Below are 22910 nucleotides of genomic sequence, written 5' to 3'. Positions count from 1 at the left end.
CCACATTACAACCCCAATTAAAGGCTGTTTTTGATATCATCGGAGTCATATAGCATAGTAGAGGAACTCGGATGAACGTTCAAAATCAACGTAATCCTAAGCAAGAATATAAGCCGAGAGTAAACACTTTAGCCACCAAAATTGTGTGAATGAGTGAACTACCTATGGTGAGGTGTTTTACTTAGCGATCCCCTCAAGCTCGTTCAATTGAACATGTGTTCCTTTACTTAAAACTATGACCTATTGTAATTGAAATGCGGCTTTTGGATATCGTGTCTCTACTTTGTATTTCTGAATGCATGTAATTACAGATGCTCGAAATTGTGTCAAGCACCTAGTCAAACTGGGAAGTTTTCTAGCTTGCTTGTGATGGCGGGTTTAGTTTTTTAGTTTACTTGGGGACAAGTAAAGTTTTAAGTGCGAGGAGGTTTGATAGGGGTCAAAAACCCCTATCTTTGGGTACGGTTTTAGGACGGTTTTTAGGTTTATTTGGCTAATAAGCGAGCAATTCTCGCATTTAAATGCTTTTGTGTGAGTTAGTTAGAAATTGGAAGCATTCTATTTACTTTTCGTCGTTTAGGCTCGTTTTGTGATCAATTTAGGTAAATACGGCCGAAATAACACGCATAATAGAATTTTGTTATCTTTTGAAGCTAATTGGTCCGTCAAAAGTCACACCAAACGAAGCGTTTGCTCAAAATAAGCGATTGACGGATCAATTTGGCTTTTGGACTAATGTTTTCTGGAGTTTTTATGCGTGTGCAGGTGTAAGTTCAGACGAAAAAGGGTTTGGAAGTCATCCGGTACGGATCGAGCGCGCTTCGGGCGAAAACGCTCGGCGAGCAGGGCCCCCCGGGCCATTTCTGCTCGCCGAGCAGGAGCCTGCTCGCCGAGCAGGGCGCCAAGCGCCTGCTCGGCGAGCAGGCCACCAGGCGCCTGCTCGGCGAGCAGGGGCTGCTCGTCGCAATCCGGCTCGGCGAGCAGCCTTTCCTGCTCGGCGAGCAAACCTGCGGGAATTGGTCAAAAAGACCAATTCCGCCCCCACGAAGCCACGTTCGGCCCCACGTCTTCCTACACCAACAAGGACACGAAATTAGGTCAAAACGAGGCCCGAGACGCGTCTATAAATAGGAATTTTCAATTGTAAATTAGATATCTTTTACTTTTGTAATTAGCTTAGCTTCCACCTTGAGAAATCCTCTCCACCTCCTCCATAACCTTCAAACCTCCATTGAAGACACCTCCGAAGCTCCATTCACCGAGGATTACTCAAGCTCCATCCTTAAATCCTAGAAAGACACCTGCATTGGTAGACAGGTTCCCTGAAAGGGATTTTTCTTCTTTTATATTCTGTCTAGCCTCTGATACATGCTATGAATTCTAGGTTTATTGTAACTTCGTGACAATTCCTTCATCTTTGATATATAATATAGATTTTGTTTATTCAACTGTTTTGATGTTTTAATCTTTGTCTTACGCTTTGTCTGATTGGTTTAACTCATTCGATAATCCCAAAATTAGGTTGGCACATATTGCGAGCTGAATCTGACCTAGTCAGTGCCTATAGGATTGACGACCCTATAGAAGATTAAGCCCAAATTACTGAGCCTTAGAGCTAGTTTCGGCCTTACAAGGGAATCACGAACTAGGGACTTTAGGAGGATAGGTCGGGTTAATCGCCTTGGACATAAGCGACTTAGTTTCAATTCAATTGCTTAAACACTCTATCATTGTTATCATCGTATTCCTTCATGTTCATTCAGTTAATTGCTTTGGTAAAAGATCAATTAGGGGTAGAGTAATTTAGTTAGGGTTAGAATAACTTAGTCAGAATTAGATAATCTAGTTAGGATTAGTGCAAACCAACCTAGGAGTAGATTAATTAAACAAAACCAACTCAAACCCCTTAAGCCTAGATAACATCCGAGACTTAGTAATTCGGTACTTGCAGAAATAAATCCTGTGGACGATAACCTGGACTTAAACCCAGAAATTTATTACTTGATAACGACGGGGTACACTTATCCCTTAGTGAGTTCCCATCTCTAACCTTAGGTGGGGACGCATCAGTTACCTGCAAAACAGAACCGGAGACGGGATCTCCGGGAAAACTCTCCGACGATCTAGTCAGTTCTTTGTATGAAGGTTGGTAATAATAGCATTACGGGGAAAAATGTGAACGTACCTCTCCCCTTTGGCCTTATGGCTTTTTATAAGTGTTCTTAAGTAACCGCCGAGGGCGGTTACTCCTTCCAGGCCACGTTCAGAGGGCGGTTACTCCTTTTTAGGCCATGTCCCTTTCGTGGCTTTCGTGGCAACAAACGTGGTATCGTTTGTTCTGAGTGGGAGTTTTGATGCTCCATTTAGGAATTCGGGGCAGTTACTTACTTCACCCGCTTCCTCTATTCGGGCTCTATTCGGGTCCCATCCGATCCTAGACCATGGGTCTAAGTATGGGCTGGGCCCGTGTAATGAATTCGGCCCGGTTTGGCTTCGCGGGTCATCAAGAGGCCTTCAAGGCTACAAGCGATCCCATATGTGCTTTGAGTTCTTAAGCGACATCTGATGCAAGTGTTGACTGTTATAAAAAAAATAAGCCTCAGGTGCAGAGGATCTCCTTTGTGGCTCACTCATTAGGTGGTCTTGTTGCGAGATATGCTGTTGCAAGTTTGTATCAAGAGTCACAGAAAATGGTTTTTTCAAGTTCTTATAGAAAATCCTTAACTAAAGAAAATTTGAATTCAGTGCCATGCCATGATTAAGTCAGAATTGCTGGATTGGAACCCATGAACTTTATAACAGCTGCAACACCACATCTTGGTTCAAGAGGAAATAAACAGGTCAACTGATCAATATATCCCTGTGTTTAGTTCAAATATGTTTCGTTACACCATTGACTTTTGTAAGCTTATCTAGAAAATGCCACTTGTAATTGTATATACACCATTGACTTTTGTAAGCTTATCTAGAAAATGCCAACTCCAAACTAGTTTTTTTATTTTATTCAGCCCATCCACTAGTTAATCTAATCTAATCTACTCATATTCAATATCCTGTACTGGTTTTATACGATGATATTAGATTAAATTTTAGTGTATGAAAAGTCTTCAATTAGTAGAACAATTACTCATTGACCGTTTTATAATAGTTTACTTTTACTTTCCCTCTATCTATGTACGGAATCGAAATAATTTGATGTTACAATATATATTTTAAGTTTTAAAATTTAAAATTTAGATTCAGTTAAATGATAATTTGATACTAGAGATGAAGTGATATAGTTGCACTTATGCTCTAAATTTGTTGAATTGCAGACCTGATGATACTCCATGGGATGGAGGTAAATTCAACTATTCTACATGACCAACTTGGGGTTTCTTAATTATTTGCAGTTGAATAGCAGCCTACTTGGTTTTTTTTTTTGTATTTTTTTCTAGAGGACTGCCTTTTGTAAATTTTAACAAATAAAATCTGGCATCCTAAAGTTTATCTTATCTCCTGAAAGGGAAAATTATTTATGATGCAATTTGCTGATCTGTCTTTTTGGCTTTTTGGAGTCTTTAAGTCTCTCTTTTTGGGGGGTTGGGTTTTTAAGTCCACCTGTACTGAATTTTGATGTCTTATCTTATGAAACATTAGTTGTTGCATAATTTATCAATCTAGAACTAATGAATTAATGCTTGGGTAGGACAAACTGGGATTGAAATATTAACTGGAAAAGGAATAAAATCCTTAATGTTGCTGAGTCCATTACCTTTTTGTTTATTATTTTCTGATCAGCAAGCCATGGACTTACCATCAAATGCATAGTCTGGCTTGTTGCTGTGGAGTTCCATTGATTTTTTTTCTTCATATATATCTGATAAATAGAGGATGTGCTTTGCCAGAGTTTCATCGTTCTTCTTGTTTTCTTCTAGTTAGTTAGCGCAATGATTGATTTTGTCTGTTGCATCGGATTACTTCTTTCACATAGGATTTCATGAGAGCTTCTAACATGAGTTACTAATTGTTGATTTGGAAAACAGGAGGGGCGTCGAGTGCATGTCACTGAAAGATACTTGACTGAACCTGACAGAATTGTTGGCGAGTTGCTACAACCAGGCGGTTACCTGAAGTTAATTGAGTTGGAACTTGAAGGTATCATAGAAAAAAAACAGTTTTCTAAAGCTACTACTACTATGTTTGATTTTAAATGCATTGATAATGGTCTGGTTACGCCTATATCCTGCATTCATATTATAGTAGGGCCACTTGCTTAAGCAACCATGACATTTTTTGCAGATTGTGTGGAAGAAGGTGTTTGGTTATGCTCTTTTCAAGGATGGAAAACATACCCAACTTGCTTATCCCTTGGAAAAGTTCCATTCTGATATAGCGGGAAGGAGCTTTCACAATGGTCATTTTATACAGAGGATGCGGGGAAAAGATGCATCCCTTCCCAAGTATGTTCATTATCGTGTAACTTTGAATTGGTCTTAAAATCATGACATTAGTAACTTCTTGCTTGTCTTTAGAAGAAAAGACCTTATGCATTATCAAGTTGTATATTGTGATCATAATTCAAATGTGATTTATCTAAACTTTGTTTTTCTTTACCTAGTGTACAATTGGAGCAAGGAACTGTTAGTTCTCTTCTTGAAGAGCAAGGGACAATCAAAGGAGTGCAGTACAAAACAAAAACCGGTGAAGAGCTCAATGCTTTTGCACCTTTGACAATTGTTTGTGATGGATGCTTCGCTCTCTTTGCAACCCTAAGGTGATAAATCATGATCTTGTAGAATAATAGTGGATCATTAGTTTAGGATTTTTTGGAGGTGCTTGTTATCTTTCCTAAAAAATTTCACCTTTATTATTACTATATTATGAGTATGTGAGACGTTCTCTAAATTAATTTTAATTTCTCATATTTTCTACAGGTTGATGTGCCTTTTTGTTTTGTTGGGTTGGTCCTGGAGAATTGTCAACTTCCTTATGCAAATCATGGAGTAGTACAGAAGTTCGCTGTCTGGTTGATGTACTTAGCCAGAAGGTTCCTTCTATTTCAAATGGCGAAATGACAAGCTATTTGAAGAACGTTGTGGCTCTAAGAAATTGTGTAGCTTTGCTTTTACCCATTGTAATTTTTTGTTGACCACAAATTAGAAATGAAATTCTAAATTATTTTTATGGTGTTTTGGACTGAGGTATGTAATGAATATTGCCGGTTCCGTCTGAAATATATGATTCTTCTGTAGCAAATGACGTAAATTTTATGCTAGATGCTGGAAAATTTTGTAAATTTTTTTTTTTAAAAATATCAATATTTTGGGTCGCACGTGAGGAAGGAGCGATACAAAGTGTACCAGATTAATCGGAGAGCTTGTGTCGCGCTCCAAGGGTGCGTGACACAAGAATTATCATATGTTGTGTCGCATACTCTAGAAGCGCGTCATAAGAGTTAATGCTCTATAGTATCGCGCGCGGGAGAAGTGCGACACAACAGATGAGTAACTTGTGTCGCTCTCAAGAGCGATGCAAAGTTCTTGTGTCGCACCCCTGTTGTGTCGCACAAAAGTGCGACACAACAACTTGAAAAAGTGCGACACAAGTAAGCATTTCTGTACTAGTGTAGTGAACGGATCTCTCATGCTGTCCTGAAGATTTGCTCAGCTTCTACTTTATTCGTCGTCTTTGTTTTTTGTCAACTTCTATGCTGAGTTCTCTTTTAGTCAGTTTTGTTTTGCACGACAACTAGTGAGAGGACTTCTGATGCTGAGTTCCATTCCACTTACCTTGGTTGAACTTCAGGCTTCTATTCTTTTGATACTGAGTTCAATCTTACTCATTTTGTTCTTTGATTTCATGCTGACTTCATCCTGTCTTACTTTCTGTATCTTTTTGTATTTTAAGTTTACACTCAACATTGAACAAACAGATTAGTACAATTAAATCAAAGCACTTAAATTTAATTGTCTCTTAATCATGGATGATTTTGTCAAATCAAAATCTTGTGGAAAGGTGTTTCAACAGGACGTATTGATCGCAAGCACAAAAGGCGGACCAGATCTCGTAAGCAAAGACGATCTAGATCTCGTTCCCACCGTAGACACCGAGCTAGATCACCCCGCCAAGGAAGGTCACCACCACCCTAGAGCGAGAAGGGGGCGGACGCCGAGCTGGATCACCTCGCCAGGAGATACCACAGCCGCCACCAGAGCAAGGAGGAGGCGGACGTCCACCACCAAGAGGACGAGGCAGAGGTGGTAGAAGGTCACCATCAGATCTTTCATCAGAATCTAGCTCCTCTTCCTCTCAACAGAGTAGATCCCATAGTAGGAGACGCTCAAGAATGGATCCCAATTTCTTAACTGAGCAAATCCGGGAAGAAATGCGTAGGCAGAATGAAGAGAATGCAAGACATAATCCTTTTGCTAATAGAGAATCTCCCTTCACAAGGCGGATCGAAGATGTGGAAACTGATAGGCAATTCAAAATCCCAAACATACCCATCTATTCAGGGGAAGATACTCCTGAGACCCATGCGAGGAAGTATCGTATAGTGAAGCAGTCTTGTGTCGAATGTTCATAACCACACTAAAAGGACCAGCGTATGATTGGTTCCAATCTCTCCCGCTAGGGTCAATTGATAGCTGGAATCAGTTGAGTAGCGAGTTTTGTGCAAAGTTCGCAGGGAGTATTCCACCCATTGTTTCATCGCGAAAGCTCTTTGAGTTAAAGCAAAAGGAGGACGAGTCTCTCAGAGATTATGTCAATAAGTTTAACAAGTTGTGCATCCGGGTGGTGGACGTGGATGTCTCCATAGCTGTAGAGGCAGTGATAAAGAATACGACTTGAAAAAGCTTGCAAGAGGATCTGATCAGACGTAAGCCTAGGACCACTGCAGAGTTGATGGAAAGATGCAAGGATTTCATGGAAACATATGAATTTTAAAAATAAAAATATCTGGTGACCTTAATTATATAACAATATAAAAAATATAACAATACAATATTGTAACTAGACTAGGATATAATTTGCTCATAATTATATGTCAAGCCCCGTTAGGCTTGACCCTTCCCAACCCTTTTAACCAAATTTCCTTTAAACATATGACTACCAGACTCTTCAACATCTAACTGTGCAACTGATTACATCTCGAGCTCCAAAAATCATCTGCGTCCGCTGGATCCCGCCTCCGCTCGATTGGGTAAAAGTGAACACTAACAGTTCTTGCTTGAGCCCATCAGGAGCTGCTGGTGCCGGAGGAATTTTTTGATCCATGGGTGGGTTCGCTTGTGGTTGCTTCGCCTTCCCAATTGCCTCGGCTCCTGCTTACATAGCTGAAATTCTCGCAGTTATTTTTGCAATGGACCTAGCGTGGGAAAGAGGTTGGCTCAAATTATGGGTTGAATCTGACTCAACTCATGTAGTGAACTTAATTCGACATAGATCTGATGCAGTCCCCTGGAAATGGAAATCAGTACTTGGCACATTTTCAGACAAGGAAATCAAGCTGCCGACGCCCTTACCTGCTACGGAGTTACTGCCTCTGGCATTTGCTGGTGGCCGGCCTCACCAAGTTTTTTCCATTCCTTCATTCTAGATGTAATGCTCCTCAATTTAGTTTCCTTTAATTTTTTCCCTCTCTTGCTGTAAGACTTATATTTTTATTTATGATATTGGGTTTGTAGGTCTCGGGGTCTGACTTCTTGTCCTGCTGGTCCCGACCTTGATTTCAAAAGAACACCTTTAAACATAAAATTGAATTCATTGAATTTAAACCACTAAATTTGTTTTAATAATTACACTGTTGTACATATATATATTTTTGACAAATAATTAATATCATATTTATACCATCGTCTCCTTAGGAAAGTGAGTTATTTCCATATACATGTTTTGGTTGGGTGATAATATCCAATTATTATATTATATATAATAAGAAAAATGTCAATTTGTCAACCTTAGAAAATATGCATGAATCAAAATTGAATTCATTGCATATAGACCATTAAAATTGTTTTAGTGATGTTTCCACTATTTTCAATTTCTTGTAGGTCTTTAAGATGGAAAACAGTGGAATTGTGGGATTATATACTTGCACTTAGAGATTTATTCAAAGTGCATTTTAATCCTTAAAAAAATTACATTTTAATGTTACATTAGGATTTAAATTTCTTCTATAACCTATGAATTGCAAAAAAAAGAAAAAAAAAAAAGAAACTTCAAGAATAACCTAATTGAATTGTCAATAATAAAAGTTTGAATTAAAACAGACAATAAATTTAAAAGAAGAAGAAATCTAATTGGATTGAAAATCATTATATGTTTCATCCCTTTTTTCTAAGAAAGATTAAGATGTCAAATTCCACCGGTTCAGTAAATAAGTCTAATGAATCCACTATAATCCTTCGATTCAAAATCCAATCTATTGAATAAACAAACATACATACAAGATTTAATTGGCTGGCAAAAAAAAAAAAACCAAAACAATAAAAAAAGCTTGATTTCCCATTGAAGAATGAAAAATAAGATCTATTCAAATAAGGACATCAGAAACGGAAAAAAGAAAAAAGAAAACAAAGTCCAATACTAATGTATTTAGTACTCTTTGCTTCCCAAAACCTTTCTGTGAATGCAACCTATGAATCTGGTTTATTGATTTATTTTGTTTGAATCTGCAACAACAAAATAACCTTGATAACGGTTAATTTTATACACTCAAACCCTTGAAGATTTATAAACATCATACTGCACTCAAACAAACTACAACTCACCTTGGTTTTGGCTCCAGATTTGATTGTTGAAAATGGTCCTCCTCAGATCTGTTAAATTTCGCCAAATAAAGACTACTCTAATGGCTAAAATTGCAAAATGTCACGGGCGATCAACAATAGCTAAGAGAGGAAACACCTCCTCCTTCTCTTTGGTTATTGCCGGCGACATGTGCAATCTTGGCCAGAGTAGCCATGGAGATAATTTTCTCTTCTTTTTTCAACAAGGTGTATAATATACATTGAACACAACCACTCATCAACCCCCACTCTATATATACAGATCTAGTAACCTTCACCTACTCCCAATGTATATATGGAATCTAGACCATTATTTAAAGTTCATAAAATTAATGTTATTATTTTTATTTGTATATGTAACTGCTTAAACAAATTCTGAAAGTAGCACCATTTTTCCTAAAAAATGAAATGTTATAGTTTTGTTTATCTACAATTTACACAAAATGATATTCGTTTTTTTGTTATACGATTATCTTGCCTCTATTTTGTTTTATTCATTATTTTTTCTTTAATTTATAAAACAAAAAGACTACATACATATTGAATCCTTTGAAATGTCCATAAAACCTGTTGACCAACTAAATTTTAAGAATCTTTCATTAGGCGCATAAACATATGATTAATAATGTGACATGATAATCTACTATTGCTACATGTTTTATAAGAATAAATTTGAACAAATTGAAACACATGTACTACTTCAAATATGTTTAGAAGGCCAACAACAGTTCACTTTATAGATAAAGAATTATCTCAAAAAAATCCTGTATCACATTCTTCATCGTAAAAACCGATCACTTAATTGGCCACATTGACGCTTTTTAATTTCATTTATAAATACCTGCACTTTTCAAATTATAGTTAGTTCATTGCATTTGTTTTTTGCTTAATACATTTTTATTCTCATGTATTTGTTTAAAAAATTCAAATGCTCCATGTATTTTGAAAAAGTTTTTGAAAGACACAAATAAGCCCTTTGAATATTCTTAAACTGATCTATTGGTCCCTAAACTTTCTTAAAGTGGTCAATAAGTTTTTCAGCTCTAAATTCAAAGGATCCATGATCCATATTCAACCTTGCTGTTTTATAAAAAAATATATAAGGGCCAAATTTGACCCTAATAAATAAAATGGTATAAATGTAATCTTAATATTTCCAAGCAAAATAAATTTTAGCTATACATTACTGAAAATTTGAAAATATTAGTTTGACTGCTATTTGAACTCTCACATCAGAAATTTCAAATATCAATTATGTCTAACCACTGGTCTATAGTAAGTTTTACATGGTCAATTACTACCAAAGTGAATTTGGTCAATCTAGGCTCACTAAATTCTTACAATGGAGATTAAAATCATCTAATGTAATTTTCACCCGGTTAGTCATGTCTAAACCAATGTTTTAGAAACTAAGCAAACTTATTATTTACACATTTTTGTGTGAACAAGTTGCATATAGCCCGTGCAAAGTGACAGATCTCCATCAGTGCATTCTACATATTGTTGAAATAATAAACTTATAATTAATGGAGTCTTTAATTTGGTACATTGTATTGTTCAAGAGTCATTTCTGTATTTATCAAGAGTTGTATTGTTTCACAAAGAGTCATCTGTATTTACAGAAAGTTATTTATTTGATCCAACACATATATTTAAGAACTAGTTTTAGACCCGTGCTTTGCACGGTCGTTTTATTCTTTTTATTGACATTCGTAGCTATTCAGAATTATATATATTAAAATGTAATATATCTATAATTATTATAATTTAATCTACTGAATACTGTATAATGAATGATGAATGATTCAATCAATATTATTCAATACTTCTTTGAATTCCTTTTTTGTTAGTAACTCTCGAGACTGCCACATACATTTGATCATGGCTGAATACTGGACGTGGAAGATATAATCCAACATGTGCTAGTGATTGTCCTTGACTTTTATTTATTGCCATTGCAAAACATACAACCAAAGGATATTGTCTTCTTTGAAATCTGAAAGGTAATTTGATATCTGATGGAGTCAAAGCAAGCTGAGGAATGTAATTTTTTATCCAATTTTGATCTATATTACGTAGTAATATGACAGGTATTCCAACCTTCAAAAATTTTAAATAAACCTGAAATAGTTTGTATAAATTTGTATACTTTATGATTTTTGAAAAATATTAATTTAGGTTCAACGTACAAAATAGAACCAATATAAGCTTACCGTTTTAAAAAATGGTACTAATTTAGGCCTCAATAACGGATTGGACGCGCCATTCATATTAATCCGTTAGAAACAGAATTTAACAGGAAAAATTTGTATACTTTATGATTTTTGGGAAATATTAATTTAGGTTCAACGTACAAAATAGAACTAATATAAGCTTAACGTTTAAAAAAATGGTACCAATTTAGGCCTCGATAACGGATTGGACACGCCATTCATATTAATCCATTAGGAACAGAACTTAACGGGATATATTTGTATACTTTATGATTTTTGGGAAATATTAATTTAGGTTCAACGTACAAAATAGAACCAATATAAGCTTAACGTTTAAAAAATGGTACCAATTTAGGCATCGATAACGGATTGGACACGCCATTCATATTAATCCGTTAGGAACAGAACTTAACAGGATAATATGAATAATGTGTCTCATTCTGTTATCGAGGTTCAAGTGTAAAATTGTACCAAACATATGAAAATTTACAATAGTTTCAAAATTCCACATTTCCCAAATCTCTATTTTTGTTTTGTAATTTTATCAAATTTCATCAGATATCATCTGATACATAAAGACCCGTGGTGGTGGAAACTAAATGGCTGTTTGGCGAAGCTACTGTTATGTATCATAAACATGATTATTAGCCATCCCAAATACAAAAAAAAAAAGACCAACTTCATCTGCATCCTCAGATGAATTTCTAGAACTGCAAACACTACATAGGGAACAGAACAAAGTTTCTCTATTGGGAATTAATATTTCATTAATATTACCTCTTCCCGGAATTAATATTATCTAAACAGGATCTCTTATAACTTAAATGTAGAATAGCCATCATCATTCTGCAAATTGCAGGAACAGAGATATTTGAATCTTAAATGTTTTCATAGGAAATCACAATCAAACAAACAATCCACACGCAAAGCACAAGAAAGTAGCACAAATCCTAATCAAGGTAACGATCCTTCATAAGAACAACTTCCACAACAAAGATAGAACATGCAGAAAAGAAAAACAAACAATAAAAAATTAGAATATGTAACCAATCGTAACTCAATGATTAAAAAGAAGAAAGACAATCGAGGAGTCAATTAAATTCACAAATTAGAGAATAGCAGTTACCATAGAAACAGCGGATAGGTGATCCCGGTTCAGAAATAGCAAAGGATTTCAGCAAGAGAAAACGATACAAAGCGATCCCTGTTCAGAAATAGCAAACGATTTCAAACGATTTTAGGTGACCCAGTTCAGAAAGAGGAGTCAATTAAATTCACAAATTAGAGAATAGCAGTTACCATAGAAATCGGTTGTAGGTCCTTTGGTTTTTCTGGGCTCTTACCCCTCTTGTTCCAACCAAAAAAGTTACCATAGAAACAGCGGATAGGCGATCCCAATTCAGAAATAGCAAACGATTTCAGCAAGAGCAAACGATACAAAGAGATCCCTATTCAGCAATACCCAGTTCAGAAAGAGGAGTCAATTAAATTCACAAATTAGAGAAAGAAATCAATGAAGAGAGATAATGAAGAGGGCTAAAAAATAGATAGAAGTTGAAGAAACTCACCTTTGAAACTGCATTTTGGAAGAAGCGTAGAGATAATATGGCGAGTGGAAGAAATTATAATATGAGAAGCGTTGCCCAGATACTAATTTGGCCAAATCATCTCCAACAATTCCACTGAACCAACAATTCCTATGGAAACAGAAAACATAGATAAACACAAAATCAAAAACAAAAAGGGTTAGTAATTTCTCAATAAAATTTGAACATAAACATAGATAAATACAGATCAAAAACAGGATTCATACTTTAACCCGTGGAAAGATACTATCAACTGATCTTTTTCCATGTTGAGCAAAGGTAAACAAACTCCCAGAAAAATCAAAATCCCACTCAAATTAAGCATGAACGGAACTTTGGTTCATCAAGTTCACCATAAAACCTAGAACTCATTCTTTCCCAAATTCAACCATCCGCAACCAAACTCAACAAAGACCTTACTGTCGAAAAATGGAATCTTTGAGGCATGAGCAACATAATCAAAGGTCCAAAACTGTAAAATTTCTCTTCTAATCTATATTATCCGCAGAACCCAAAATGAAAAAACAAACAAACACAAAAAAAACCCTAAAAACTAAGAAAGAAAGAATTACCAGAATTACCCATACACAATCGATTTTACATAAGCATTGCTCAATAACAGAAAATGAAAGCGAAAAAAAAACATTACCTGCATCTAAATGAGCGAGAGAGAAACCTAATAACATCAATTAGAAGAATGAGTATCCAAACACATAAAGAGAATGGAAGGTTAAGGGGTTAGGAAACAGCACAAACAACACATGGTGTCGTTTTAGAAAGCAAGAAAGAAAACCCATAAGAATCATAAGAAAAAAACAAAATCAATGGAAAAAAATAAGATAGACATATAGCAAGGATAGATAAAAGCAAACTCATCGGTGAGAAACGCCAAATAATTTACCAAACCCATCCTCAAATTCCAGAGGAAGAGAAGAAGCACCACAAACCCTCGTAATTGATGGAGGTTTTGAGCGAATTGGTGGCAATAAGGGTTCTGGGCACGGAAATTTTGAGTTTCATGAAGATGGGTTATGATCATATAGAGAAGAGCGCAAACAAACACAAAAAAAAACCCTAAAAACTAAGAAAGAAAGAACTACCAGAATTACCCATACACAATCGATTTTACATAAGCATTGCTCAATAACAGAAAATGAAAGCGAAAAAAAAACATTACCTGCATCTAAATGAGCGAGAGAGAAACCTAATAACATCAATTAGAAGAATGAGTATCCAAACACATAAAGAGAATGGAAGGTTAAGGGGTTAGGAAACAGCACAAACAACACATGGTGTCGTTTTAGAAAGCAAGAAAGAAAACCCATAAGAATCATAAGAAAAAAACAAAATCAATGGAAAAAAATAAGATAGACATATAGCAAGGATAGATAAAAGCAAACTCATCGGTGAGAAACGCCAAATAATTTACCAAACCCATCCTCAAATTCCAGAGGAAGAGAAGAAGCACCACAAACCCTCGTAATTGATGGAGGTTTTGAGCGAATTGGTGGCAATAAGGGTTCTGGGCAGGGAAATTTTGAGTTTCATGAAGATGGGTGATGATCATATAGAGAAGAGCGGTTGTCTATGTAAAAGTTGAAAGAACGTGGAGAAGAAATAACTGGGAATAAAAGTTGAAGAGCGGTTTTCTATGTAGGCGTATGATACAAACCGCTGGGCATAAACAGTAGTAGAGATATTCTTTAGAAATAGGAGAGAAAAAAAGAAAAAAAAAAGACTAATTTTGAGAAAAAAACACGTCAGCAAATGATATATTAAGAAACTGACACATCAGCAATTTATCTAAGGAATTAGTATATAGTATAGATATAGATAGATAGATAGATTAATTAATAGAGTTATCACATTGATTTTGACCACCTAATTCATCTGATTTAAGTTAAAGAAATAAAAAAAATTGGTTCTTCAAAAAGCATTGACTAGTATTGTGATATAGGTAGAAAATTCAGAGACAATGAATTAGTCAATTGAAATTAAATTCATTTAATTCTTTTAGTGAAATTTAATTTTCAATAACCATCATTCAAAATTTAAAAAGAATTGTGACTGTTTAAAGATTTTTACTCCTCTACACAACTATTCCAATTGGTCCACATTTCAATCCACATATTTTTCATACTCTACATTTAGCTTCCTATATAATCTACTCACTTTTTCCCCAAATTCTGATTTGATATAATACTTTGTCTAGTAAAATATTTTTATTGTTTGAAAATTAGTTCCAATTTACTCTCAACTTGAAGTGCTGAAGCTGTTCAAGAATGGCCTCTTGCTCTAAGAACAATAACAGAAGGTTACTGTTTAAAGCAGATCAGAGACCTCATTTTTTCAAGTTCATTGTTGTTGATTCCCTAACTCAACACAAGCTGGTTAGTATTTAATCTTCTTCTTCTTCTTCTTCTTCTCACTTTACTCATATATTAAACTGATAAAGGAAGACAAAGGAGGGCTGTTGAAAGAGGAATTGCTAATTTCCAATCGGAAATTCCATCATTCATGATTATAATGCAGTCATCCTATGTTAATAATTTCTTGGTAAACATTTATCTCATCATTTTATTTCTTTGAAATTTATGTATAAATTGGTCCACTTGAACAACTTAACCTAACATTACCCTAACTCTAAAATTATTTTAAATTGAAATACAAAATGAAAAACATGTTGGACTTTTAGACAACAACAAAAATGAAAAGATTATCATTTCTTTCCTTTATGTTTTGTGCAGGTTATACCCGCTAGCTTTGCCAAGAAATATATCAACAAAGAGTGTGCAAATATACCTCTGAAGTCTGTGGACGACAAAACATGGTCGGTTGCATATGTGGAGATAAAAATAAGTGGAATTAAAGTAGCTAGGCTATGTCGTGGTTGGAGGAAATTTGTAAAAGATAATCATTTGAAAGTTGGTGACGTTTGCGTCTTGGAATTGATTAATAACAAAGCAACCACATTTAAAGTTGTAATTTCAAGTGAAAAGCAAGATGCTAAAAGCACTCGCCAGTGTTAGCTTCATAAAACTGTTAAAAATCTCAAGTAATCACTGTTGGTGTCTCTGCTACCTCCCTTCTTTGAAGGTGACCTAGTCTGGCGAGCCAATCTGTTAGACTCTACAATCTACTTGCTGCGGTTTGAAGAGAGTTCCAACAAACTGTTGGTGTCTCTGCTACCTCCATTTGCTTTCTTTGCTTGAAGCAATTTTGTTTTGTGTGTTAAAAACCTTAAGGAATTTATTCAAAAGACTTCTATTAGGCTTTTCAAAGAAAAGGTTTGCATTTGGGCTGTTTCTAAGGATTAGCTTTAAAAACAAAAGATCATAGGCTTATATGCTGAAATGCAAGCTGGCACTATATGTTTGTGAACTGTTAGGGCCCGTTTGGTAAGATGTAATAAGTTTTCTAATGGAATGCCCATTACATTGAAGGGTCATTACTATGTTTGGTTGCATTTTAAAATTTTGTTGTAATGGAATGAGAAATCCATAGATTAAATTTTGTTTAACAACTATTGTGATCCCCATTACATAAAAAAATGGATTGAATTCTCATTACACCCAATAAGTAATCCTAATTTCTATCTTTAAAGTTCCATCTAACTTCTCATTTGTCAAATTTCACTTCTCATCATTCTCAAAAACGCAAAAACTAGGAAACCTAAAAACGAAAAAAAAGCAAAAAAAAAAAAACATGAAAAATAAGAAAAATGTAAAAAATACTATGAAAACACGGAAAATTATATACTAATTTCACGATTTTCATGTTTTTTTTGGTTGATTTTAATTATGTAAATAAAATTTTGCGATTACATTTAACTAAGCAAATATAAGTATTGTAATGGTAATTACATTTCATCACTTTTTTTACCAAACATGGTAATGGAATCACCATTCCATTCCATTACATTACAAGTTTGATTATATTACAACTTTGATTACATTACATCATACCAAACGCACCCTTAAAGAATACCTCAAGTTTGTATTTAATATGTTCTATTCTGCAGCAATTACTGTTGGACAAACAATTACGTCTTATTAGATTCTTAAGAAAACAAACTAGTCTGTCTTAAATATGTTAGACAAACAATGACACCTATCTTAAGCAAATTGCTAATACATGCCTCAAATACTCAAACAATGTCTAGGCTCGTTATCACCCTAGTAGGAAAACAAGAACACTATGAACAGATAAAGAGTTTTTTTTTTCAAAGACACAAGCTTATTCAGTTACCAGGAGCAATTGGTTTTGTAAAGTCAATGGTTTGAAACAATCCTTTTCGATCTATGGTGTGCAGTAAGGACCGGTTCGTATTAGGAGTAGCAAATCTGCCAACTTCTGAACTCTTAACATCTTCATAATCAATGTTTTTAAAAATGTTATGCACTTCAAGTAGGAGCAACTTTTACAAGTTTTTTCATAAACCCTGAAGTTTTTGCATTATGTGAAATTATTATGGGTTTTTCTTTTTGCATACTTTTTGATTAATTTGGATAAATAATTTACTAGTTTCTATGTTAAGTTTTTGTTTCTATCGATTCTTTAAAATTAATAGTCAAAATAGATTAAATTAAATTTGAAGTGACAACTCTTTATCCTATTTTATAAAAATAAAACATCTATGTTTTTATTTTCGAACATAGTCATAATTTATAGGGATAAGGTACCAAAATAGGCTAAGGTTTTTGGGGAAGTACCAATTTAGGCTCAACTTTCAAAATAGTACCAATATATATAGGCTTAACACTTAAAACATAATATCAATTTAGACTTAACATTTATAATATAGCATCAATTTAGGCCTCACGTACAAAATAGCACCAATATAGACTTAACGTTTACAAAATAATACGAATTTAAACTTAATGAAAGTAATTGAATATCCACAATATTTCGAAATATTGTGGATATTTAATTTAGTAGTCATGGAATCATTGACGAAAAACAAATATTTAAGCTTTTGCTTGTCCTCAACCAAATTAAATTCGAAAACAAGCACTCAAATAGATCAACAATGAGACATGATTCATTTCAAGTAACAATGTAGAAGATCATAATTTTGAGCCGTCCGAAACATGATAAACACCTTGAGTAACTAAACGATTTTTGAATTTATACTTTTGGCCATTAGTGAGACATTTTTCAAATAGTTGATGTTGGTCCCTTATAACGTGACAAGTTAGTTCCAATAAGGGATAGGAACTATTTTAAATTTTATCCGTTAAGGCTGACTTCTTTTCTTATCAAAAGGTTTACATAGCGTCACTAAGTAGATTCAAGACACAAGCTTAGTCAACTTGTGACTAAGTCTGCTTCTTTACTCGAGTCAGGAAATAACACTTAGAGTCTATTCCTGAACTCAGCTTCTTAGTAGACTTAACTCAGCGTGAGTTTCTTACTTAGTCAGCCTTTTACAGATAGAAGCTGAGTATAACAAGAGTACCTGCCTCTATACCTCTACTCACTCCTATATCTACCGCTGAGTACTATAACCGAGTACTCAGCCTCTCCTTTCTATTTTTCTAGAAATGATAAAGTGTTTGCCCTAAACAACAATTGCTAAGACACTTTAGATGATTGAAAATCACTCTAGACTTTTACATAATAATGTAGAAATTGGTGTAAGGTATTTGCTTTGCTTTTCTCACAGAAACGTCAAGTATGAATTTGGTCAGCGTTTCGACTAATTGAAGATCTGCATCGATTGAAGCAAATGGATGGCCTTTATATAGTGACACTTGAGGCACCTGGTCATTTCGAATTTCGAAATAACCATTGGAGGGAAACGGCTTCCTGTCGTTGTCACTCTGGGTGTGCTCAGCGTCGTTGGCCAATAGGATTCTTGAATCTTCTGTCTTCGTCAGTCCACAGCAGAATGTTTCGACATTTAAGGAAAAGTCCACGAGATAGCTTCCTGCGCCTTCTGAACTTTTTCCAAAGTAGAAATACTTTGTCTAGAAGTTGAACATTGTCTGCCGCTGTCCGGACTGCATTGTCGTCCAACTCAGCAGCTTCCACTTGAAGCTTTTGGCTTCGAAGGCTTCTCGATCCTTCTTTTGTTGAGTCGTCGTTTTGCTTGATACGACTTCGTTTTGAACTCTTGGGCCGAATGGTCTTGATTGATGTGTTGACGTGGGCTTGACTTCCACTTTAAGGGCCTTTGGGCTTTTTAATCTTAATGTCTTGTAAACAATTAAACTCAACATTGAACAAACACATTAATGTAATAAATCAAGGAATTTAAATTTAATGTGTTCCATAGATGGTCTTTTGCAACCTAAAATACATGTGTTGCTTGTAATGTGTTGCATTTTTTATGTTTTTTTTTGGATCTTTTGCAACATGGTTTATAGAATGTTGCAAATGACATGTCAAACTCACATAACTTTGAAATTTTAGAACACTAATTATAAAGTGTTGCAAGAGATGTGTCAAAATTGAAACACTTTTTATGTAAATAATCTTTCTTAATTCTATTAGATGCAAAACGACGTCGATTTGTATATTTCCACTACAAGAAAAGTGAGTATTAATAAGAAAAATTTAATGAGAATAAAAAATAGCACCAATATAGGCTTAATGTTTATAACATAATATCAATTTAGGCTTAACGTTTACAATGTAGCATCAATTTAGGCCTCACGTACAAAATAGCACCAATATAGGTTTAACGTTTTCAAAATAGTACGAATTTAAGCTTAACGTTTACAAAATATATCCAATTTAAGCTAAACGTCATAATTAAATTAACCATATTATATTCTTTTCCTATTAATTTTATATGTTATCTTTTTGTTTAGTTCTATTTTCTTTATAATACAATTAATTAGTATTCTTGCCCATTAAGATGTTATATTTGTTTTTCATCAACCATTCCATGGCTCCTAAATTCCATGACTCATGTAATATATGCAAACTAAAAGTAATTGAATATCCACAATATTTTGAACACTAATATGTATCAATATTATTTTAACTAGTGTTCGAAATATTGTGGATATTCAATTACTTTTAGTTTGCATATATTTTTATAAACGTTAAGCTTAAATTCGTATTATTTTGTAAACGTTAAGCCTATATTGGTGTTATTTTGTACGTGAGGCCTAAATTGTTGCTATATTGTAAATGTTAAGCCTAAATTGATATTATGTTGTAAACGTTAAGCCTATATTGGTGCTATTTTGAACATTGAACCTAAATTGGTACTTCCCCAAAAACCTTAAGCCTATTTTGATACCTTATCCCTTTTATTTAACTATAATATTAATGATACATTATATTCTCACTATTTTCCTTAAATAATTACTCCGAAATTTAGAATTCCCCCAAACAATCGGTCCAAATTTTTTACCCCAAATAATTACCCAAAATTTAGTATTCCCTCCAAACAATCCCTCCAAATTTTTTTCCCTAAACCGTGAAATTCATTTGAAATTTTTGCCCCAAACCGTGAAAGCTTAGACAAAACACAAAGCTTCCTCGACCTAAATTTTGCCCCCAAATCTCAGACACATCCACACCTCAATTCGATGGCTTGTGCCACCCAAATTCACACGAACATGAAATTTATACCCACCTAAATCACTAATCGTATCTTCTCTAACCTGAATCGCTACTCATCCTGGACATTTTCTCCGAAGCAGAAAACCTAACTTTCTAGTTGAAGTTGCGTTAAGGGAGAAGTTTCTCCGACACTACAACTAGTGAGCTCTTCTCTTCCACCTTCATCAATGTCTCTTTCTTTTATGTACCTATGCCTTTAAACAAAGTTTTAGTTGGTTCTATATGGGTCATACATATGTTGCCTGAGTTTACTAATATGAGTCATATGTATGTAGCTTGGGTTTCCTTGGTGTTTATTGTTCAAATGTTTTTGCTATCTTTATGGATTGTTATGGGAATCTTAGATAAATGTTTTTTTTTCTAATTTGTGTCTAAGAATTTTCTTTTGGTTTTTTCTGCTTCTTTCAAAAATGAGATTTTCATGTTCAAAAAGGAATTTGACTATGGAAACCTGCTGGTGTCTGAATTTATTGTAAGTGTGCTAGTGATGTTATTTAAAGAACTGCAGATCTCAGACTGTCACACATTAACTTCTGAATCCTAATGATCAAATGCTGCATTTGTTAGTTGTTTTTCACGAATATCATGGTTCAAGATTGGATTTACTATATGAATTGCTATTGGTTTAAGGATGGAAGTTTTCAAAGGATATAAACTAATGGGGAATGAAGTATGCTTAATTAATGGTTTGACAGTTTATACATTTTAGTGTTATTTTCCAGGATACTAATTCAGATATATTGAAATTTGATTGATTAAAAATCAAATTTCAGTCCAGAGTTTCTTCTTGTTATAAAGATTGACCAAATAGAATATATGTAGGTGGTCTCAAATGGTTACAGATTGTTCTTTCGTCATTTCTTGATAGATAATCACAATGTCTTATGTTCTGTATAAGAAAATAAAGCATCATTTTCTGATTTTACAAGTCATTCAATGATGAAAGGCTAATCTATGAACAATATTTGGAGCTGATTAGCAACATGAATAGAAATATCTAATTTCATGCTTCTAAATGCTTCTACATGGATAGTGTATATTGTTTTCTTTGTAATTTTGCAATTTATACTCCTGTTGACTTGTCCCTCGTAGTGATGAAGGGACTTAAAAACTTAGTTTCACTCTGAAACATCATGGGCTGACACACAATGTTGATTAAAGCTCGTTATTTTTCAGTTCATAGCTTATGTGTTAGTTATCTCAATCAATTGGGTTGCATATATAGTTAAAACACTTAAAATTAAACCTGCAATTTGCTGGTAATACCTGACTTATTAATTATGCTCTGCATCGTTATAGATATATTGGCCGGTTCCGTCTGAAATATATGATTCTTCTGTAGCAAATGACGTAAATTTTATGCTAGATGCTGGAAAATTTTGTAAATTTTTTTTTTAAAAAATATCAATATTTTGGGTCGCACGTGAGGAAGGAGCGATACAAAGTGTACCAGATTAATCGGAGAGCTTGTGTCGCGCTCCAAGGGTGCGTGACACAAGAATTATCATATGTTGTGTCGCATACTCTAGAAGCGCGTCACAAGAGTTAATGCTCTATAGTATCGCGCACGGGAGAAGTGCGACACAACAGATGAGTAACTTGTGTCGCTCTCAAGAGCGATGCAAAGTTCTTGTGTCGCACCCCTGTTGTGTCGCACAAAAGTGCGACACAACAACTTGAAAAAGTGCGACACAAGTAAGCATTTCTGTACTAGTGTAGTGAACGGATCTCTCATGCTGTCCTGAAGATTTGCTCAGCTTCTACTTTATTCGTCGTCTTTGTTTTTTGTCAACTTCTATGCTGAGTTCTCTTTTAGTCAGTTTTGTTTTGCACGACAACTAGTGAGAGGACTTCTGATGCTGAGTTCCATTCCACTTACCTTGGTTGAACTTCAGGCTTCTATTCTTTTGATACTGAGTTCAATCTTACTCATTTTGTTCTTTGATTTCATGCTGACTTCATCCTGTCTTACTTTCTGTATCTTTTTGTATTTTAAGTTTACACTCAACATTGAACAAATAGATTAGTACAATTAAATCAAAGCACTTAAATTTAATTGTCTCTTAATCATGGATGATTTTGTCAAATCAAAATCTTGTGGAAAGGTGTTTCAACAGGTCGTTTTGATCGCAAGCACAAAAGGCGGACCAGATCTCGTAAGTGAAGACGATCTAGATCTCGTTCCCACCGTAGACACCGAGCTAGATCACCCCGCCAAGGAAGGTCACCACCACCCTAGAGCGAGAAGGGGGCGGACGCCGAGCTGGATCACCTCGCCAGGAGATACCACAGCCGCCACCAGAGCAAGGAGGAGGCGGACGTCCACCACCAAGAGGACGAGGCAGAGGTGGTAGAAGGTCACCATCAGATCTTTCATCAGAATCTAGCTCCTCTTCCTCTCAACAGAGTAGATCCCATAGTAGGAGACGCTCAAGAATGGATCCCAATTTCTTAACTGAGCAAATCCGGGAAGAAATGCGTAGGCAGAATGAAGAGAATGCAAGATATAATCCTTTTGCTAATAGAGAATCTTCCTTCACAAGGCGGATCGAAGATGTGGAAACTGATAGGCAATTCAAAATCCCAAACATACCCATCTATTCAGGGGAAGATACTCCTGAGACCCATGCGAGGAAGTATCGTATAGCGAAGCAGTCTTGTGTCGAATGTTCATAACCACACTAAAAGGACCAGCGTATGATTGGTTCCAATCTCTCCCGCTAGGGTCAATTGATAGCTGGAATCAGTTGAGTAGCGAG

The 22910-nt window shown here is 34.9% G+C and overlaps 1 protein-coding gene and 1 long non-coding RNA gene across 8 annotated transcripts; one reads left to right on the top strand and one right to left on the bottom strand.

The window, feature by feature from the left end:
- The first annotated feature begins 2673 nt into the window (after positions 1 to 2673).
- LOC136200704 (squalene epoxidase 3) lies at positions 2674 to 5166 on the top strand. Of its 2 annotated transcripts, XR_010673456.1 has the most exons (6): positions 2674 to 2840; positions 3315 to 3340; positions 4026 to 4137; positions 4282 to 4442; positions 4601 to 4756; positions 4917 to 5166. XR_010673456.1 is itself a non-coding variant. In XM_065991126.1 (5 exons), exons 1-3 carry the CDS (start codon positions 2787 to 2789, stop codon positions 4368 to 4370), a joined length of 255 nt encoding a protein of 84 aa, XP_065847198.1. In that variant the 5' UTR covers positions 2678 to 2786; the 3' UTR covers positions 4371 to 4442; positions 4601 to 4756; positions 4917 to 5166. The 2 variants fall into 2 exon arrangements, 1 of the variants encoding a protein (XP_065847198.1); XM_065991126.1 differs by lacking the exon at positions 3315 to 3340 and having other exon boundaries at positions 2678 to 2840.
- A 5446-nt stretch (positions 5167 to 10612) lies between these two features.
- On the bottom strand, positions 10613 to 15996 carry LOC136235704 (uncharacterized). Of its 6 annotated transcripts, none has more exons than XR_010691898.1 (4): positions 12556 to 15996; positions 12287 to 12435; positions 12114 to 12191; positions 10613 to 10789 (listed from the first exon to the last, which is right to left on the bottom strand). It is a non-coding gene; the product is annotated as an uncharacterized lncRNA (long non-coding RNA). The 6 variants fall into 6 exon arrangements; XR_010691897.1 differs by having other exon boundaries at positions 10614 to 10770; positions 12556 to 15995; XR_010691896.1 differs by lacking the exon at positions 10613 to 10789 and adding an exon at positions 10817 to 11833 and having other exon boundaries at positions 12556 to 15995.
- Between the last annotated feature and the right edge of the window lie 6914 nt (positions 15997 to 22910).

Source organism: Euphorbia lathyris, chromosome 7 (genome assembly GCF_963576675.1).
Source record: "Euphorbia lathyris chromosome 7, ddEupLath1.1, whole genome shotgun sequence".
In the NCBI taxonomy this organism is placed as follows: domain Eukaryota; kingdom Viridiplantae; phylum Streptophyta; class Magnoliopsida; order Malpighiales; family Euphorbiaceae; genus Euphorbia; species Euphorbia lathyris.
The sequence above is the reverse complement of the archived record's forward strand: the minus strand, read 5'-3'. Positions and strand labels throughout refer to the sequence as shown.